The sequence below is a fragment of the Pelodiscus sinensis genome, chromosome 4 (assembly GCF_052426305.1).
Source record: "Pelodiscus sinensis isolate ZL-2025 chromosome 4, ASM5242630v1, whole genome shotgun sequence".
NCBI classification, from domain to species: domain Eukaryota; kingdom Metazoa; phylum Chordata; order Testudines; family Trionychidae; genus Pelodiscus; species Pelodiscus sinensis.
Genome location: NC_143055.1, coordinates 132,477,568 through 132,497,905, shown reverse-complemented (window position 1 = coordinate 132,497,905; position 20,338 = coordinate 132,477,568). Strand labels below are relative to the sequence as shown.

At 42.7% G+C, this 20,338-nt stretch overlaps 1 protein-coding gene across 5 annotated transcripts in view; it reads right to left on the bottom strand.

Moving 5' to 3' along the window:
• Positions 1–20,338, bottom strand: part of CENPC (centromere protein C) — a 137,800-nt gene that overhangs the window by 95,419 nt on the left and 22,043 nt on the right. For all 5 annotated transcript variants that reach the window (XM_075929261.2, XM_089778175.1, XM_089778176.1 and 2 more), the window contains exons 11-18: positions 19,708–19,790; positions 19,252–19,317; positions 18,654–18,758; positions 11,797–11,883; positions 9,384–9,476; positions 8,872–9,026; positions 8,153–8,243; positions 1,984–2,056 (exon numbers count right to left, since the gene is read on the bottom strand). In XM_075929261.2, coding sequence (XP_075785376.2) covers positions 1,984–2,056; positions 8,153–8,243; positions 8,872–9,026; positions 9,384–9,476; positions 11,797–11,883; positions 18,654–18,758; positions 19,252–19,317; positions 19,708–19,790 — 753 coding nt within the window. The remainder of the gene's footprint in view (positions 1–1,983; positions 2,057–8,152; positions 8,244–8,871; positions 9,027–9,383; positions 9,477–11,796; positions 11,884–18,653; positions 18,759–19,251; positions 19,318–19,707; positions 19,791–20,338) is intronic.

The following is a 20,338-nucleotide window of genomic DNA, read 5'->3' as shown; positions in this document are numbered from 1 at the left end:
TTAAAATGAACAAAAACATTTTATGAAAATAATCAGACTGCTTACTGATAGTGAAGGTCTACAGATAAATAGATCAAATTCATAAAGAAATGCTTTCAATATGCACCTAGACAATTAAAATGTCTTATTTAAAAAACAGCAAACTTGTAAGTATGCAATGCAGAAGTGTACCTAGTAATTCAATGCCTCCCTTCACATATTACTGTTTTGATAAAACTCGATCGTCCCTAATGCTGACAGACAAATTTGAGATCTTAGATCTCTGCATTTTCCTGGTCTAGAATGTTCCATCTTAGCCTCTTAAATAAATAAAATTCTTGGCTTGAAAGTCAAGAAGTTTGCTGAAGCTTCATGGGGCCACTGGAACATGGAGACCTGAAGAGAATAATACTCTCTCTGTGACCACTTCAACTTTCAACGTTTGGTGGGATTGCAGACAAGGGATTGTAACAGGCCCTCAAGCACTATTATAAACCATTTGGATGGTCAACTTAAGCATTCATGCTTTCATCTGTAAAAATGTATTGGAGAAACTGTATTTTCTTTTCTTTTATGACCATCAGTTCTGTTAAAACTTGACAAATAAAACTATGTTAGCCATTAAAAAATAAACTGATAAAAATATGAAGACACAGCACGCAGCGTGATCAGACTTCTAAATGACAAAAATAAAAATCTGTATTCCAATGTATATAAAAGACAACCTGGAAATGGTCCAGCATTCGGTCAGATTGTTATTGAATGAGGGAAATGGGTTACCAATGAGGTGAAGGTTCACCAATTTCAATAAGAGCTAATTTGTCAAGCAACATAGGATGTGTCAAGAGAGATTATGTAGATCTCATCTTCCTTTTTCAAAAAAGGAAGAAAGATGAAAGCACTGAACTGCTAAGAGAAAATACAGTTGTTACAAAAAGACATTCAGAGGTAGCCAGAGCTGACTTTTATCTCTGCTAACATCTTGTCCCCTGGGATACATTACAGTGCACCGACATCAAAGCTGGACAGAGAATTGTGATTGCTATTACCAATGACAGAAGGATAAAAAGAGACCTAAGGTTTCTGTGATGACAAGCAAATTAGAAAATCTACCATAAAAATACTGTCCAAAACTTACCCAAATACCAACTTGCCATTGGTCTAATTTCTCAGAGGTTTTCCCATTTGAAAAGTGCATGTGAAAAATCTCAACATTGTCTGAAACCTCTACTAACATCCACCATTTAAAATTCATTTAAGATACGATTTTTTAAAAAAAATTAATACCTCTACCTCTCTGTTACATAATCACAGATCTTTATACTGTATACACAGGAGATCAGAGTTAATTGGTACAAAGGACCCTTTAAGTGTCTTAATTTTCTGGCATTAGGATTTAAAGCTCTGTCTCAGTGCAAACACAGGTATAGACTATGGAAGCCACACACTATTTCTCATCATTTTTTTCCTAAGCTCTAAATTTGGGCATGACAACTGCAGTCACTAGTAGCAGTTTTGAAAATCAAGTTACTGAAGAGTCAAGCTTAAGGTACCTATTTTTAAAACTACATATTCTTTAAGCTCTTGTGGGTAGGAAAAATAGCCATTTTTATAAAAAAGTCGGTGTGTATTTAGAGTAATTATTTTTAACAGAACCGTTTTGGGATGACATTTAACCCAACTCGGAAGTTACAGGTTTCATAATGTTTTTAAAACTTTTACTTCCAGTTAGCAATGTTATCGGCTGCTCAATCATAATCACCTTCTTTTTGACAAAAAATTATTCTTAATTCCATAGTTCAGGTGTCTGTTTTTGATAGTGGAAAAATGGCTTCAAATACATACAAGTATAATGTTCAAAAATGTATATTTTTAAGAAACAGAATGTTCAGGTGGACATAAAAGACCTTTTTATATTCAAGAGTAACTGGTTAACCAAAAACCACACTGCATATAAACTTGAAATGCATTTTAACTGAAACCTCTATGTACAATTTTCCCCACCTTTCTCCTTTCAGCTGTGTGAAAAGAAGAATACTTTCCTCATTCAGGAGATTATGTATGTTGTAACCATTTCCTAAGAGTAAAAGAATAAAATGTCATCAGAACATTTTATAGACATTATGACCAAATTGCTGGGGCATCAATTAACTTTGAAAAACTCTCCAGTAGACATTTTGAACCCTCTGGCAGTTAGGTTAAGTTAGGTCAGCAACATAAACAGCATTTAATCCATAATTCTGAAGAAAGATAACGGACAGTCACCAAAGTCTGAATGTGAATTTAAATGTTATTAAGAGAGGAAATAACCTTGCAGCTAGAATTACTTTGATGTAGTTAGACTAAGAGAATGTGTATTGAGAAGTGTCTTGAAGGGAATGTGTAAGACAGACCACCAGCCCTCAACAGCAATGAGAAAACTTTAATAAAAGCTGTGATTTTCACACTAAGAGGGGAAAAAAATCAAGGCTATCCCATCAAGAGATTCAAACGTATAACTAGGGTTCTCAAGAGTTACATCTGCAGACCCTCAAGAGTAATTTATATTCTCACAGCACCACAAGCTTAGAACCATTTAAAACAGTGCTTCTCAAAGTTTTGTACTGTGATCCCTGTCACATAGCAAGCCTCTGAATGCAATTCCTCACCCTTATAAACTGAAACTTTTTATAATATTTAACACTATTATAAATGCCGGCAGGGAAGTAGGATTTGGTGTGGAGGCTGACAGTTTATAATCCCCCACATAACTCCTTGGGGGTTGCAACCCCAGCTTGAGAACCCCTGATTTAAAAGGTCGTGAGGGAGCACATACTTCCTATAGAGTAAGGCTTTTGGTATGAGGTTACAAAGAGATCTACAGGCCTATGCTTTTCCACGTACTCAGAATACCAGGAAATGGACCCTAGGAAGTGAAAAAGGATGGAAGTTCCATATGGATCTGTAGCAGCCCTACACAGAGATCTTAGCAGTCACAGGTAAGTAGCTAATTTTCCCCTTCAGAAATTGTCACTGTAAATTCTTATTCTTAGGAGACTAAGAAGTAACAACCTCCTGAAGGAGGGCTTTGCACTAACTGAACAATAATGGCTGGAATAGGATGCTAGGCTGAGCGATGAACAGCATTCCAGTGGCAGCTTTTTACGTCTCTAATAGACATTGTATTGTCCTTTTACTTTTCCACTACCCAGTCTACACTGAAAGCAACAAGAATTTTGGGAACACAAAACTTCAAACGGAGGAGACTGGTCTCATGCATAAAGGGGAAGCCTGTGTATTAAGAACTGTAACCTACCTGCAGCATCCAGTGGGCTAAGGAAAACTGCTTGATCCAAATACTGCCCAGTCTAATAAAGTTTAAGATTTAGCCTGCAGAATTTGCTTTTCTTTTTGTTCTGTAGCTTTCTCTGACCTTTTGTGCCGACCACTTATTACTTAAACCTATCCTTCTCTAGACAATAAATCTGTTTCACCTTTTACCTGAATGTTGTGCTTAGGAATTCTTAATTTAGTTTACAAAGGGCCCTCTCTACATCTAGGGAGGGGCTTACACTAGATCTCTACATCTAGGGAGGGGCTAAACTTAAACTAGTCAGGCTTCTGCTTAGTGCAAGATGATATACTCCTGGGGTGCAAGGCGGGGGGCTTGGGAGATATGCTGGTGCCTTTTTTGTGTGCTTTGTGAGCAGCTCAGAGAACATTCATGCAATTTAGCAGGGTGCAGGGCATCACATGCTGCTGTGTGACAACCATGTACTGTGTGACAACAGCATCTGGAGGGGTTGACACAGCTATCCCAAGCTGGAGAGTTAAGTGGACATAGCAATATCCTAGTTCCATGTTGTACCCCAGGGATCCCGTCACTATATTACATACATTCCACAAAACCTGCCTTTAGCCTAGTCGAACTGGCTGTCTCCTTCAGAATCATCACTAATGAAAGTCAGAATAAGCTTGACTATTCTCTGATCCACTTAGAGCAGGGGCAGGCAAAATACAGCCTGTGGGCTGGATTCGGACCCAAAGAGGACCCTCAGGCAGGCTCACTGCCTGCTGCAGACCCAGGCTGCTTTCCAGCCAGGCGCCTCTTATGGGGGGGAAGGAAGGGAGAAGGTTTTTATGTGCTGCCTCTGCCTCCAGAACAATAATTGCAGCTCCCATTGGCCAGTTTCCATCCAATGGAAGCCATGATAATTGTGCTGGGGGCAGTGCACAAAATTCCTTCCTCCCCTGCTCAGCACAGAGAGCACATGAACAGAGCAACTCGCTACTTTCAGTGGCTGGGGCAGGCACGGAGTCTGCCTGAAGGTGCCACTGGGCTGTTAGATGGGATCCACCTACGTAAGCACCTCCTGGGCAGAGCCCGTTTCTGACATCTCACCCCCTCCGGCATCCCAACTCCAGCCCCAGGTTACTACCCAAACCCTCTGTACCCCAGACCATGCAGCCCTTCCTACACCTTGCCCACAGGCCAGAATCTTCCCCTGCATCCATACCCCTTCCCCAAACCTGCACCCCAATCCCCTGTCCCAGGTCAGTCCAGAGCCAAAATTATAGGTAGAACAAGCAGAATTATTCACTACCAGGTTTGAGACACGTAAAACTGACTGATCCCACCTAAAGACACCCTCTGTTACTACGTACTGACATCTGGCATTCTTTCTAGCTCAAAATTATATGGTGAATTCAGCAGAGGCTTTAGACGCTTGCATTTATTAAAAAAGGCCTCGAACACTCTTGGTAGTCATAGGATGTTCTGGCAGGTGCAATTTAGACTAAATCCTGCAGGTTTTCAGAACAGACCTTTAAAGCTGCATTGTCCATAGCAATAGAAGGGACAAGACCAATCCTAACCATGTCACCAGCAGTCCCTGAGAAGTCTTTGACCCTTTGCTTGGGACTACTAACCTAAAAACAGGAAATCCTGCTAAAGGATGGAGCTGCAAACTAATTGCACTGAAAGCCTAAACTTAAGTCCTTGCCTACAGTGGAAAGCTGTTCCACTTTAATTATACCCTTACAAGCTACCTAGTGGGGATGCGGTTGTGTCAGCATACAAGTGTTGTATACACTTACAACCAAGAAGTTGAAATAGCTATATGGGTTTAAATCACCTTTATGTGGGTGCAACTGCACACACAATAGGACTTCACTGCCATAGCTTTGGGTAAAATATGTATTATATACCTAACCGACCATTGCGTTATACTGGTACCACTGAACCAAAGACCAACCCTAAAATAAGCACGCTGGTTTAGCTGACTAAAAGAGATCAAAGAACTGAACAGTGTCTGGTAGGCTAGTAACTTTCACAGGTTGAAGATGACATTACTAGTCCTTCTGGAGTGATGGAAGACAAGGTCACAGCTTTTGGCTTTATGGTGCACGTGAAGCATGAAGATAACCAACATAAGCATACACTGTTTTGTGTTACTGCTTGCACACAATGGACCATTAACTTCTCTCTGCCTTTGGGATTCATTCAGCTCTTAATGAGGTTCTTCTCCCCAAATTCATCAGAGGTTACCCAATTAACCTATTACTGTAAGTAGGGCTACTATAAGGTGGGTGCATAACTGGCTGGATAACCATTCTCAGTAGTTATTAACCATTCACAGTCATGCTGGAAGGGCATAACAAGTGGGGTTCTGCAGGGGTCTGTTTTGGGACTAGTTCTGTTCAATATTTTCATCAACGATTTAGATAACATCATATTAAGTTTGCAGATGATACCAAGCTGGGAGAGGTTGCAACTGCTTTGGGGAATAGGGTCATTGTTCAAAATGATCTGGACAAACTGGAGAAATGGTCGGAGGCTATGTCTAGACTGCAGGCTTCTTTCGGAAGAAGCTTTTCTGGAAGAGATCTTCTGAAAAAACTTCTTCCAAAAGAGAGCGTCCACACCGCAAAAGCGTATCAAAAAAGCGACCTGCTTTTTCAAAATATAGCGTCCACACCGAATGGATGCTATCTCGCATGTAAGCTGTGATTACTATGGACAGAGTGGCTACTAGGGCACCTGTGCTTTTTCCTCTTTCCTCTTCTTTCGAAAGAACTCCCTCTTGCCCATCCACACACGCCTTATTCTGAAAGAGCTCTTTTGGAAAAAGGCTTCTTCCTCGTAGAACGAGGATTACCAATGTAGGAAAAACCACTCTGTTCTTTCGATTTTCTTTCAGAAGACCGCAATTGCAGTGTGGACATAATTGAAGTTTTTTCAGAAAAATGGCAGTTTTTCCCAAAAAAAATCCCTCTGTAGTGTAGACGTACCCTGAGGTAAATAGGATGAAGTTTAATAAGGACAAATAAAAGTACTCCACTTAGGGAGGAACAATCTGTTTCACACATACAGAATGGGAAGCGACTGTCTAGGAAGGAGTACTGCAGAAAGGGATCTAGGGGTCATAGTGGACCACAAGCTAAATCTGAGTCAACAGTGTGACATTGTTACAAAAAAAGCAAACATGAATTCTGGAAGGCATTCAGAGGAGTGTTGTGAGCAAACACGAGGAGTCATTCTTCCGCTCTACTCTGCACTGATTAGGCCTCAATTGGAGTACAGGCAGTCCCCGACTTACGCGGATCCGCACTTACGAACGGGGCTCTCTCGCCCCGGAGCTCACAGGCAGCGATCCGCCACCTTGACCTCTGGGGTGAGAAAAGCTGCTCCCGGTGCCCCTGGTCTGCTGGAGACGGTCCCCAGCAGACCAGGGGCACCGGAGCGAAGCCGCAGTAGCGGCGGGTTCCCGCGCTTCTGAGGCTTTGCTCTGGCAAAGCCTCAGATGCGCCGGAACCCGCCACTGCTGCGGCTTCGCTCACGGTGCCCCTGGTCTGCTGGAGACAGTCTCCAGCAGACCAGGGGCACCGGGAGCGAAGCCCCAGCCGCGGCGCGGTCCTGCGCCTCTGAGGCTTTGCCAAAGCAAAGCCTCAGAGGCGCGGCACCCCGCTGCCACTGCGGCTTTGCTCCCCGTGTCCCTGGTCTGGTGGGGGGGGGGGGGGCGCAGCTAGTGTGCCCCCCCGCAGCAGACCAGGCTTTTGTTGCCGGACCCTGGGGCAGAGCAGCTGGGGCGCTGCCGGTCGGTCCCGCAGCGCCGCTCTGGACACTACTGGACCAACCCGGCAGCACCCGAGCTGCTCTGCCCCAGGCGTCCTGATTCAGCCACTGCTGGTCAGTTTCAGCAGCGGCTGAATCAGGACGCCTGGGGCAGAGCAGCTGGGGTGCTGCTGGGTTGGTCCAGTAGCGCCGAGGAGCGATGCTACTGGAGCAACCCAGCAGCACCCCAGCTGCTCTGCCCCAGGCGTCCCCAAGTCAGCCGCTGCCGAAACTGACCAGCGCTGACTACAGGAAGCCCGAGGCAGAGTTGCTCTGCCCCAGGCTTCCTGGAATCAGCCACTGATCAGTTTCAGCAGCAGATGACTTGGGGACGCTTGGGGTTCTCTTAAGCTGAATCTGTAAGTCAGAACTGGTGGTCAGTTTCAGCAGCGGCTGAACGCCAGTTCCGACTTACATACAGATTCAACTTAAGAACAAACCTACAGTCCCTATCTTGTACGTAACCCGGGGACTGCCTGTAGTGTGTCCAGCTCTGGGCAGCACGTTTCAAGAAAGATATGGAGAAATTGGAGAAGGTCCAGAGAAGAACAAGAAGAATGATTAACAGTCTAGAGAACATGAGCTATGAGGGAAGGCTGAAGGAATTGGGTTTGTTTAGTTTAGAAAAGAGAAGACTGAGGGGGGACATGATAGCAGTTTTCAAGCACCTAAAAGAATGTTACAAGGAGGTGGCCCTCTGAGGATAGGACAAGAAGCAATGGTCTTAAATTGCAGTAAGGGAGGTTTAGTTTGGATATTAGGAAAAACTTCCTGCCCGTCAGGGTGGTGAAACACTGGAATAAATTGTCTAAGGAGGTTGTGGAATCTCCATCTGTGGAGGTATTTAAGAGCAGATTGGACAGACACATGTTAGGGATGGTCTACATGGTGCTAGGTCCTCCTATCAGGGCAGGGGACTGGAACTGAGGACCTCTAGAGATCCCTTCCAGTTCCAGTATTCTATGATTCTATGAATTATTGCCTATCTTTCTTCTAGCCCCTCTTCAGCTTAGTTACCCCCACTTACGCTCTCCCTTTACGTGGTCCTTTTGCAAAAAGGTATTTTTAAAATGTACCTACCCTCCGGAACATAGAAAAAATCTCCTGTAGTCAGATAGTAGGATGTCTTATGAAGGGTAACAATAATCTTGCCATGGATAACATGGAAAGCCTTCAGAAATTAAATAAAAAGCAAATATTCTACCATTAGTGAGGTATTTTCATTGCAAAATATTTGTAGGACTAACAAAAAAAATCCTTTATTGCTGAACATTTCTCCCCTTTTATCCAGTAAAATTTTGTGTATAAATACAAATTAACACCACCCCCCCCCCAAAAAAACATTAAGTCCCCAAATCCTTTCATCACTCTCCCTACCCCACTGTAAATTATGATTGTGAAAGCCAGAATGTAATAGACAGGTATTTGAAATGTAAAGTTTTCTCCTATACTAAGACTTTTACACTGCTGCCTACATTTTATGGTATTTATTAACAATATAATGAAGAACATAGGAAGGTTATTGTGCGTGCCATGTGGCTGAGTTCCTTTTGTACAGCAAAATTTAACTTCGTGAATTCCCTTACTTTCAGTGCTTGATTCTACAGTTTAAATGTTTCATTAACATGTTTTCTGCATGTATTTCTTTAAGAAAACATGTAATAAAAGTTACAAATACAGCATTACCTTCAAATAGTGAAGTACTTCTAACAACACTAAATAGGTCTTTAAAGTAGAAAAGCCTTTCAGTACATGATATTTTGCTATACAAGTAGATATAAGGAAACAGATGTACTCACTATTTTATCTGTGTGGACAAACTGATGCCCCTTTTCCTTAAGTGGTTTCAAGATCAATTTACCAGCAGCAAAGCCAGATGTATTCAGGTTTTTATAGATTTCCACTGATTCATCATTAAAGAAACAAGAATGATTACGTCCAGTGTTAACACACTCTACAGAAAAATAAAATTGGCAGAAGCTCAACAATATCCAGTGTATAAAATATTTTAGTCATTAGAACAGTACAGCCTCCAATTTCTTAATCATATTGTTGTAAGATTCAAAGTAGTAAGCTCAGCAGCAGACAAACATTCTAGAGTACTGTGAGGTTTCCTTGCTTTTTCTCCTTCTCTGGCTCCCCTGACTTCTGCATGAGGAAGGAAGAGGGATGTCTCAGCCCCTCAAGAGTTTAGATGTGCGGAGGAAGCCCTGATCAGCGTACTTCCCTGTATGACCCCAAAGGAGGAGCAAATTCTGCAAACTTGTCACAGACTCTCTCAGAACTCAGTCGTATCACTTCAGCAACCTACCTTGTAAAACCTCTCCATTAACTGTTGGGTCCCATACAACAGTTGGCTTAGAAGCATCTGCTAAGGAGATATTCAGATGTTCAACATGACTCCCTGCAAAAGAAAAGTGTAAAAAACACTCATCACTGTACGTTTTTAAACCAACCAGAGGTAATGTTATGCCATTCTCATTTCTCAAATATTTTAGAATTCAAATGCGTAGTTATGGATTTAAATAGTTTCCCAGATTTTAAACATTCCATCAGGTCAAAAGACTACTCCTTTAATAAATGGGAATTACCTGTGATACTAATCGTCTGAAGCTATCATTTTTTAGAGAAGTTACTCTTGTTATGCAAAACACACAGAGATTCCCTAGAACACTGATAACTGCTCCTGTTACAACAATAACAAATACATACCTAAGAACATCTACATTCTAAGGTCATTTGCTACTTTAAAAACACTGGAGTCCCTGAAGCCACTTCAAATTTCAAATATGTAATGAAATCTGAAAAAAGCCTTCCCCTTAAATTCTGATGGAGGTGACAGATGGAATACTGAAAGATGAAGCCTATATAGAAAAAAAAACCTATTACAAGTGAAGGTTTTCCTCTTCTTTAGAAGATGACAAGATCTTCACTTGGGGTACGTCTAGACTACAGGCTTCTGTCGACAGAAGTTTTGTCGACAGATACTGTCGACAAAACTTCTGTCGACAAAGAGCGTCTACACTACATTCAGTTCTGTCGACAAAGCAAGCTGCTTTGTCGACATGGTAGTGTAGACGCAAAGGATAGTTTACATGCAATAACACCTTCTGTCGACAGAAACTCTGTCGACAGAAGGCGTTATGCCTCGTAAAATGAGGTTTACCAGCGTCGACAAAACTGCTGAGTTCTGTCGATGTTATGTCGACAGAACTCAGCAGTAGTGTGGACGCAGGTATAGTTTTGTCGACAAAAGTCCACTTTTGTCGACAAAACCCTGTAGTCTAGACACACCCTTGGAGACTAAAATCTCAAGGGAAATTTCTAAAATAAAAAATAGGTCTGATCAGAGAAGGTAACAGCCAAATGTCAGGAAGTCAGTGTAACTGTTTGCAAAATACAGAAAATTAAGACTCCTCTAAGGAAAAACCTTCAGGAGGAGTGAAGGTAAACAAACTAAAGAAAGATATCCCAAATCTCACAAAAACTCGAAGAGGCAGGACAGTTTGGGCATTCTATAAATGGGGAGTAATACCTACAAGCCAACAGAACCTGGATTTCTTTCTTAACGTCAAATGCAACCCGTAATGCTTCATAAATACATAGAGAATACCACATGGCAGCTTTTCAGATCTCCTACACAAGGACAAATCTAAGGCTGGAAACAAAGCCACTCCACCTCAGCTAAACGGTGACATGATCCTCTCCAGACTGTAGAATCTCATCATTTTTCAGTGATTTCATTATAGTTCAAAATTACTGCCCAGGAGACATTTAGTAAATGGGTTTTCAACTCAAATTTACAAGTGAAAGTCTTTATAGAGTTTCGTCTGGGGCATTTTAAAGCATTTTAAGTGGAGGCCTATCTGCCCTAACTGACCATTTTTTTCCAAATTCAAATTATATTTTTTCCCTAATAGATTCCATTCTAGAAAGTAAAAAGTCTCTATGCATCTGCTCAGAAATATCAGGCTTCTGGAATTATACCCATTATCAGATGGTTGATTGACAAGAAGCCAGCTTCTTGACTGGGATGGAGTATGGTTCTCTGGCTCTAAGTGATCATCGGTAGACCAACTCAGTCATGGGAAATGAAGTCAGTCACTACCATCTTCAGTATAGACAAGAACTATACTGGTCTTATCAGCACAACCAGCTAACATTCTTAAAGCAACTGTCCTCATCTTTACTGAGGGCAAAATCATTATATGTTACGTTAGTTAAAACAGGCTAGCCAACATGTTGTGTATCACAATGTGTTTCCCCTGTCTAAGTAAGACCTTTGTGCACTGCCTTTCGGGACGACATTGGTTGCTTGTGTTCATAAAACATTTGGTAGTTACAGTCGCCAACCTTCATATAAAAGGGATGCATGCATACATTAGTTTATATCATCGAACCAACAGACTGATTAAGGACAGAACTGCATTCATCTTCTTTACTCATTGCTCTGAGTTTATAATCATGCTCAGATTCCCTCAAATAGCCCCTCCTTTCCCACCACATGAAGTTCTTGTTAATCTAAGATTGGTCCAAACCAATGTTTTAAAGCTCATTTTCTTGCCTATACTAACATTAGTTTTAATTCATATTAATGTGTTTTAACATTAATTACATTTCTTACAATATTTCCCCCCCAAAGAAGTTCTGAGGGGTGTACATAATCTGAACCACTGCTCCATACTGCTATAGAAATAAAAAACAAAGTTTTAAGGTGTTTGTACTTGTTTTTGGCGTATGTTTTCTCCTTTTTCTAGCCTCCCTGCATGATTCCTTTTTTGGGTACGTTATTCCACCTACTACAAACCCTCCTGAAATAGAAGAAAAGAAACAAATATTACTGCATAGTCGGCATTTTAACATTTTTTATGAAAAAGCTTATTAATTTTTTAAAACAGTGAGGTTCAGAATTTACTGTTTGAACCCTTTTTTTCTTTTTTTAACTGCCTTTTGTGAAACAACCAGAGGCATTTGGGAAAAACTAAAATTCTCTCTCAAGTCTAGACCCACAACTCTCCAATGTGAGTCTATAGCTGTGGGTAGAATCGATGACTGGACTACAGCTGTGTATTAGCCCCACTTTCCAGAGACCCGTTCAGTTTCGTTCCACCTCCGGTAACTACCTGCAGGGCAGTGGAATTCAGCACTTGCTGCAAGAGAGAGAATTAACATCCCCGAAGAAGCACACTCCTGCCTGGAACTTCCACAGTGCCCACCCACTCGCATTTTATTCCTCGCTTGAGAATTTTCTAACCTGAGCTTGAATCTAGGGCTCTGGCATCCACACTGCAGTGCACAGACCCCAAAATCTGGGCAGCTAGGAGCTTTCTCTTGATTCTCAGCTTTGCTTCCTATCCTGTGTAAATCCCATGCAGCAGAGAAGAGGAGCCAGAGCAGGAAAGAAGGAAATGGGAGGACGACACTCAACCAGCCTAGGCATTTCAAAGGGGCAGCACCACACAGCTGGCCAGGAATCAACTGTGAGGCAGCTGCCCCTTTGAAATGCCACTTTGGCATTACAGAGGGGCAGCGCCATGGAGCCCGGGATCAACTGAGACTCCCCAGCTGATCCCGGGCTCCGTGCGCCATGCAGCGCAGCATGGAGCCCAGAGACAGCAGGGGACTCTGAGTCCTCCGTTGACCCCAGGTTCCATGAGTGCACTGTGGCTTTGAAACGCACAGGAGCCCCCGCTGGGGACTCTTGTACATTTAGAAGCAGGCACATCCGCGTGCAGCCCAGAGTCAGCAGGACTTCCCATTGGCCCCGGGATGCATGCGGTGTTCCGCATTCCTCCTTGGAAATGTACAAGAGCCGCAGTAGGGGCTCTTGTACATTTCAAAGGAGGAATGAGGAAGTGCCTATCAACTAGTCAAAGGAAATTCCATCGACTACTCAACTAGTCGATTAACGGAAATTTAACATCCTTAATATAAAGGTAGCATGGGACTCCCCGGGAATGGAGCCAGGAGCTGAGATTGCACTGGCTGCTGACTCTGGCTCCAGGGAGGAGCATTTTAGTAACCGTGTAACCACTAAAAATCGTTGCGGCTACATGCTCATGCTCTTCCATCAACTCAGCCTACTCGTCTCGCTTTGGTGGAGTACAGGAGAGTACCTGGCAGTTGATTTGTCATGTCTATACTAGTGTAGATGTGATAAATTGCCCCCAGTGGGTCGATCACTACCTATCAATCCAGCGGGTAGTGAAGACATGCCTTTACGGTCCTACATTTCTATGATTCTATAAGGAAGAAAAATAATCAAGAATCATGGAGGATTGATTGATCCAGAAAGACTAAAAGCTAAGATACGTGGCCTAGTAAAAGAGCTCAGCACAACTGAGGCTGATTTTTCAAAATTGCATAGGACCATACAGGACACCAAAAGCAAGTAGCCAATTTTTAAAATAAATAAACAACCCTCAAGATTGAGCAGCTCCCCCGAGAACAAATAAGGCTGAATTCTTTTGAAAATCTGGCCTGCTGGGTATGTGATATTTAATCAAGACGAGTCAATTATTGGAAAAATGTAATGCAATCACAGACAATGTGATTAAGGCAAAATTTAGGTTGAAGTGCAGAGCCAGTGAGATGGATTCCATTCCTTATGGCATTTAAAATTAGACTAGATGAATTAGAATAGATACAGAATAATAATTTTGCATTGCAAGAAGGAACAGAGTCAGCCTAATAGGTTTTTTCCTTCTCTTATTATTATGAATCTGTATTGTATGAGAATACAGATTTGCAGAAATCACTTTATTCCCTCTCTTTAGAAATATAGCATTAACACAGAGAAACAGAGAATGGGCAGTTTAGCTTTCTGAGGGTGTGTAGCAATCTCTTATGACAGGCAGGCCTGACCTAGGCAAGCAGGCTTTAAAAAGCCAGAGCAGTGCGACCAGGGGAGCGAAGCGGACAGGGGACTGCAGACAGGGGAGTTGAAGAGGGAGAGCAAAGCGACCCCACCGCCGAAGAGGCTACCCGGTGAGAGTACAAGCTGTGGTGTGAGTGTGTGTGTGTGCCTGACTGTTTGAATTTTACAGTTTGAAGTGTGAATTGAGTCTGATTCCAGGGAGTGCTAGCAGTTTCAGTTTCAGCTTCTGTGGCAGTTGGGACTGAGAGCCTGCCATTGTTCCCTTGATTGCCTCTGATTAGCCTCAGGCTCAGCCTTCCCCTGTGTGACTCAGAAGGGGGCAGGCCTGACCTAGGCAAGCAGGCTTTAAAAAGCCAGAGCAGTGCGACCAGGGGAGCGAAGCGGACAGGGGACTGCAGACAGGGGAGTTGAAGAGGGAGTGACTGATGGTGATGAAGACCCGTAGCGCTTGTGCCAGTACTTCTCCTGTCTCCTCCACCTGTGCCTGTATCCAGACAGAGAACCTGAGCATGGATGCCTCTACCCAGGTCCTGATGTGGTCTTGCTGTATTTGTGGCTTGCAATTCCCACTGAGTGATCTCCAGGCTGGGGGAGACAACCGTTGTGAAAGGTGCCTGCTGGTGGAATCTCTCAGGCAGCAGGTGGGAGAGCTACAGGAGGAGGTGGCCAGGCTGAGGAGCATTCGAAGCCATGAGGAATTCCTGGACAGTATTCCTGTGGAGTCCACGGAGGTCACTGTCCTAGGATGTGGGACTGTTGACCAGCCACTTATGGAGGAGGCAGTGGTGCAGGGTGAGCACTGGCAGCTGGTTACTTCCGGCAGCAGGCAGTGTTCCACCCCTGCTCCTAACCCTCCCACTGTGTTGTTACATAACCGTTACTCTTTACTTTCAGCAGGAGACAAGGAGTCACCCCCCACAGTGGAGGAGACCAGGCCTTGCACCACCAAGGTTGAGCAGTCTCCTGCCACCACTGCGAGGAGGAAACGTAGAGTAGTGGTGGTTGGAGACTCTCTTCTGAGGGGAACGGAGGCACCCATCTGTCGCCCTGACAGCTCATCTCGAGAGGTATGCTGTCTGCCAGGGGCCCGTATCCGAGATGTTACGGAGGCATTGTCGAGGATTATCCGGCCCTCTGACTACTACCCCATGCTACTCATCCACGTGGGCACAAATGATACTGCCAGGTGTGACACTGAGCGGATCAAGTGTGACTACAGGGCTTTGGGAGTACGGGTGAGGGAGTTTGGAGCGCAGGTGGTATTCTCTTCTATCCTTCCTGTCAAAGGTAGGGGCCCAGGCAGAGAGAGGTGCATCCTGGAGGTGAATGCCTGGCTGCGACGATGGTGTCGCCAGGAGGGATTCGGCTTCCTTGATCACGGGGTGCTCTTCCAGGAAGGACTGCTTGGCGGAGATGGAGTTCACCTTTCCAGGAGTGGGAAGGCCTTGTTTGGACACAGACTGGCTAACCTTGTGAGGAGGGCTTTAAACTAGGTTTGTCGGGGGCAGGTGAGCAAAGCCCACAGGTAAGTGCTGAATGTGCGGGACTGGGAGATGGGTTGGAAATGGGGGGGACTACGGCCTATAATGGCAAGGAGAAAGGAGGGTCAGGGCACAACAGGGAGGCAAGATCAAATCAGTATCTTAGATGCCTATATACAAATGCGAGAAGTATGGGTAATAAGCAGGAAGAACTGGAATTGCTAACCAATAAATACAACTATGATATCATTGGTATTACAGAAACCTGGTGGGATGGGACGCATGATTGGAATATTGGTATGGAAGGGTACGGCTTGCTCAGGAAGGACAGACAGGGAAAAAAGGGAGGAGGGGTTGCCTTGTATATTAAAAATGTACACACTTGGACTGAAGTGGAGATGAACGTAGGAGATAGCTGTGTAGAGAGTCTCTGGGTTAAGCTAAAAGGGGTAAAAAACGAGGGTGATATCATGCTAGGAGTCTACTACAGGCCACCTAGCCAGGTGGAAGAGGTGGATGAGGCCTTTTTTAAACAATTAACAAAACTATCCAAAGCCCAAGATTTGGTGGTGATGGGGGACTTCAACTATCCAGACATATGTTGGGAAACTAACACAGCGAGGCACAGGCTATCCAATAAGTTTCTGGACTGCATTGGAGACAACTTTCTGTTTCAGAAGGTTGAAAAAGCTACCAGAGGAGAAGCTGTTCTGGATTTGGTTTTAACAAATAGGGAGGAACTAGTTGAGAACTTGAAAGTGGAAGACAGTATAGGGGACAGTGATCACGAAATAATAGAGTTCATGATCTTAAGGAAAGGTAGAAGGGAGACCACCACAATTGAGGTTATGGATTTCAGGAAGGCAGATTTTGATAAGCTCAGAGAACTTGTAGGTAAGGTCCCATGGGAAGCAAGACTGAAGGGAAAAACAACTGAGGAGAGTTGGAAGTATTTCAAAGGGACGTTGTTAAGGGCCCAAAAGCAAACAATTCCGCTGTGTAGGAAAGATAGAAAATATGGCAAAAGACCAGCTTGGCTTAACAAGGAGATCTTGCATGATCTCAAAATAAAAAAGGAGTCATATAAAAAATGGAAACTAGGACAACTAACAAAGGAGGAATATAGGCAAGCAACACGGGAATGCAGGGGCAAGATTAGAAAGGCAAAGGCACAAAATGAGATCAAACTAGCTACAGGCATAAAGGGAAACAAGAAGACCTTTTATAAATACATTAAAAGCAAGAGGAAGACCAAGGACAGGGTAGGCCCACTGCTTAGCGAGGAGGGAGAAGCAGTAACAGGGAACTTGGAAATGGCGGAGATGCTCAATGACTTCTTTGTTTCGGTGTTCACCGAGAAGTCTGGAGGTGTGCCTAACGTAGTGAATACAAGCAGAGAGAGGGTAAGTTTAGAAGATAGGATACACAAAGAACAAGTTAAAAATCACTTAGGAAAGTTAGATGTCAGCAAGTCACCAGGTCCTGATGAAATGCATCCCAGGATACTCAAGGAGCTGATAGAGGAGGTATCTGAGCCTTTAGCTATGATCTTTGAAAAATCATGGCAGACAGGGGAGATTCCAGAAGACTGGAAAAGGGCAAATATTGTGCCCATCTATAAAAAGGGGAATAAGAACAACCCAGGAAATTATAGACCGGTCAGTTTAACGTCTGTCCCAGGGAAGATAATGGAGCAGGTAATTAAGGAAATCGTATGCAAACACTTGGAAAGTAATAAAGTGATAGGGAATAGCCAGCATGGGTTTGTGAAGAACAAGTCATGCCAAACTAATCTGATAGCTTTCTTTGAAAAGATAACGAGCCTTGTGGATAAGGGAGAAGCGGTGGATGTCATATACCTAGACTTTAGTAAGGCATTTGATACGGTCTCGCATGATATTCTTATTGATAAACTAGGCAAATATAACTTAGATAGGGCCACGATAAGGTGGGTGCATAATTGGCTGGATAACCGTAGTCAGAGAGTTGTTGTTAACGGTTCTAAATCCTGCTGGAAAGGGATAACAAGTGGAGTTCCTCAAGGGTCTGTTTTGGGACCCGTACTATTCAATATCTTCATCAATGATGTAGATATTGGGATAGAGAGTACTCTTATTAAGTTTGCAGATGATACCAAACTGGGTGGGGTTGCAACTTCTTTGGAGGATAGGGACATAATTCAAAATGACCTTAGCAAGTTAGAGAAATGGTCAGAGGTAAACAGGATGAGGTTTAATAAGGAGAAATGCAGAGTGCTCCACTTAGGAAGGAACAATCAGTTCCATACATACAAGATGGGAAGCGACTGTCTAGGAAGGAGCATGGCGGAAAGGGATCTAGGGGTCATAGTGGACCACAAGTTGAATATGAGTCAACAGTGTGATGCTGTTGCAAAAAAAGCAAATATGATTCTAGGTTGTATCAACAGGTGTGTTGTAAGCAAAACTCGTGAGGTCATTCTGCCGCTCTATTCTGCACTAGTTAGGCCTCAGCTGGAGTACTGTGTCCAGTTCTGGGCGCCACATTTCAAGAAAGATGTGGAGAAATTGGAAAGGGTACAGAGAAGAGCGACAAGAATGATTAAAGGTTTAGAGAACATGACCTATGAAGCCAGGCTTCATGAACTGGGCTTGTTTAGTTTGGAAAAAAGAAGATTAAGGGGGGACATGATAGCGGTTTTCAAATATCTAAAAGGGTGTCACAAGGAGGAAGGCGAAAATTTGTTCCTCTTGGTTTCTGAGGACAGGACAAGGAGTAATGGGCTTAAAGTGCAGCAGGGGAGGTTTAGATTGGACATTAGGAAAAAATTCCTAACTGTCAGGGTGGTCAAATATTGGAATAAATTGCCAAGGGAGGTGGTGGAATCTCCCTCTCTGGAGATATTTAAGAACAGGTTAGATAGACATCTGTCAGGGATGGTGTAGACGGAGCTTGGTCCTGCCTTGAGGGCGGGGGGCTGGACTCGATGACCTCTCGAGGTCCCTTCCAGTCCTATTATTCTATGATTCTATGATTCTATGACATTATTTCTAGTTATAAATACTGTAAGGAGAAGAATACTTAATGGGTTCATGGAGCAAATGAAAGTGAAACTGAGAAAAAAATGAGAACCATAGCCTGAGGCCACAGATATATCACTGATTACTGTTTAATGAATATGACACAAAAGATATTGCACAGAATTAAAATTGAAGGCAACCAGGTATGTATTTAGAAACAATACCTGACGGTCTCGACAGATAGTTCACACGCTCCCCTCGCCAATAGTCCAAAGGCTTTAGTCTTATTCTTTTTGTCCGACGAACATTGGGTGTGTGGGATGGCATTACTAATGAACAGATTTAAAGAAAAAAACAATTCACATTGGATAAAATGAATCCAGAAACTATCAGTAGAAATTAGGCTAAAGAGAAAACCAAAAGAGAACATTCAGAATTTATTTTACATAGCTTTATATGTAAACGGTCAAACTTTAAATTCATTTTTAAAATTAGACAAGAGTTAATTCTGTTTTTAGAAGACTGAACTAACAAGTCTTGCCTATCTCTATCACCACCATTTCTGTGTGTTATATTCCATTCTCCCACCATTAGCATGTTTTCATCTTAACTGTAGGCTCTTGGGGACTGCACCTTTCTATGTTTTGCACAATGGACCAGAATGTAATCGGGATTAGCATACTACCATAGTATAAAAGATAAAATTAACATGTATTTTCCCCTAAGAGCTTTGTGGGTCTTTATTGGACATAATAGCTTACTGCAAAATTGAAAACCTAGTTTCATGCATGTACATAAAGGAATTTTAAAAAATAACCTTACCTAGTTTATGCCCTAGTGAATTTGGCAAAAATTCACTTGCCTGATCCTTCAAGACCATAGATTTATCTGAAAAATGCAGTATAAAATCACCACAATGGAGAAATATAGAATTTCATGACCACCATGATCACATGCTATTTCCCATCACCACCCTTGCCAGGACTCTGACCTCATTCAGCCTCATTATAATTATATAATCATTATAAACCAAAGATATTCCCCAAACAGGTAAAACCCAATTTTGGAAGAAAAAAAGCACTAATATGCATAAGTTAGCAGATTCATGAATGATCCCAGGGGAGCAAAGAATAAACCTGCAGCCACTTGGGTTTTCTGACACTTTTCATGATACTGAATAAACTTTTCATGATACTTGAGTAGCATTTTAAGAACTTTAAATGAAATCTGCAATATTCTCATGCATATAAAAAAGGAACTGACACCTTTAAACCTTACCTGAAGATGAATCTTCCCATTCATATGCAATAGGTTCGGCATTTTTTGAAGTAAATTTTACATAGCGGTTCAGTACAGGCCCACTTTAAAAAAAAATAGCATCTGTATGAAAATGCAATTTATGAAAAATAACATTACAAAACCAACTGTATCAAATTTCAAAGTGTTTTTCATCATGTATTGACATTTAGAAGGACAAAATGTTAAATGTTTGTCAATGTAATAGCAACCATAAAAAAGGGAAGAAGAAAAGAGGCAGTCAAAATAGAAGCAGACATTCCATTGTACATTTGCAAACTAGTATGGGGAAATGGGAACAAAACCACATCTAGTATTTGAATTTAATTTTTATGAAAATATCTGTAGAATTGGAGTGGCAGAACTAGGGATGTTACATTTAGATTAATCAACTAATTGAAGAGTCGATGGAATTTCCATCAACTACTCGATAAGGGCACCTCTGCTTTTGAAATGTACAAGAGCCCTTCTTGTACATTTCAAAAGCAAAGTGTGCGGGGAGCACGGGGCCAGTGGGGGATTGCTTGAGTCTCCCTTACTCCCCACGGCACTTCTGCTTTTGAAATGTAGCAAGCAATGTACATTTTTGAAATGTAACTTGCCAGTTACCCGC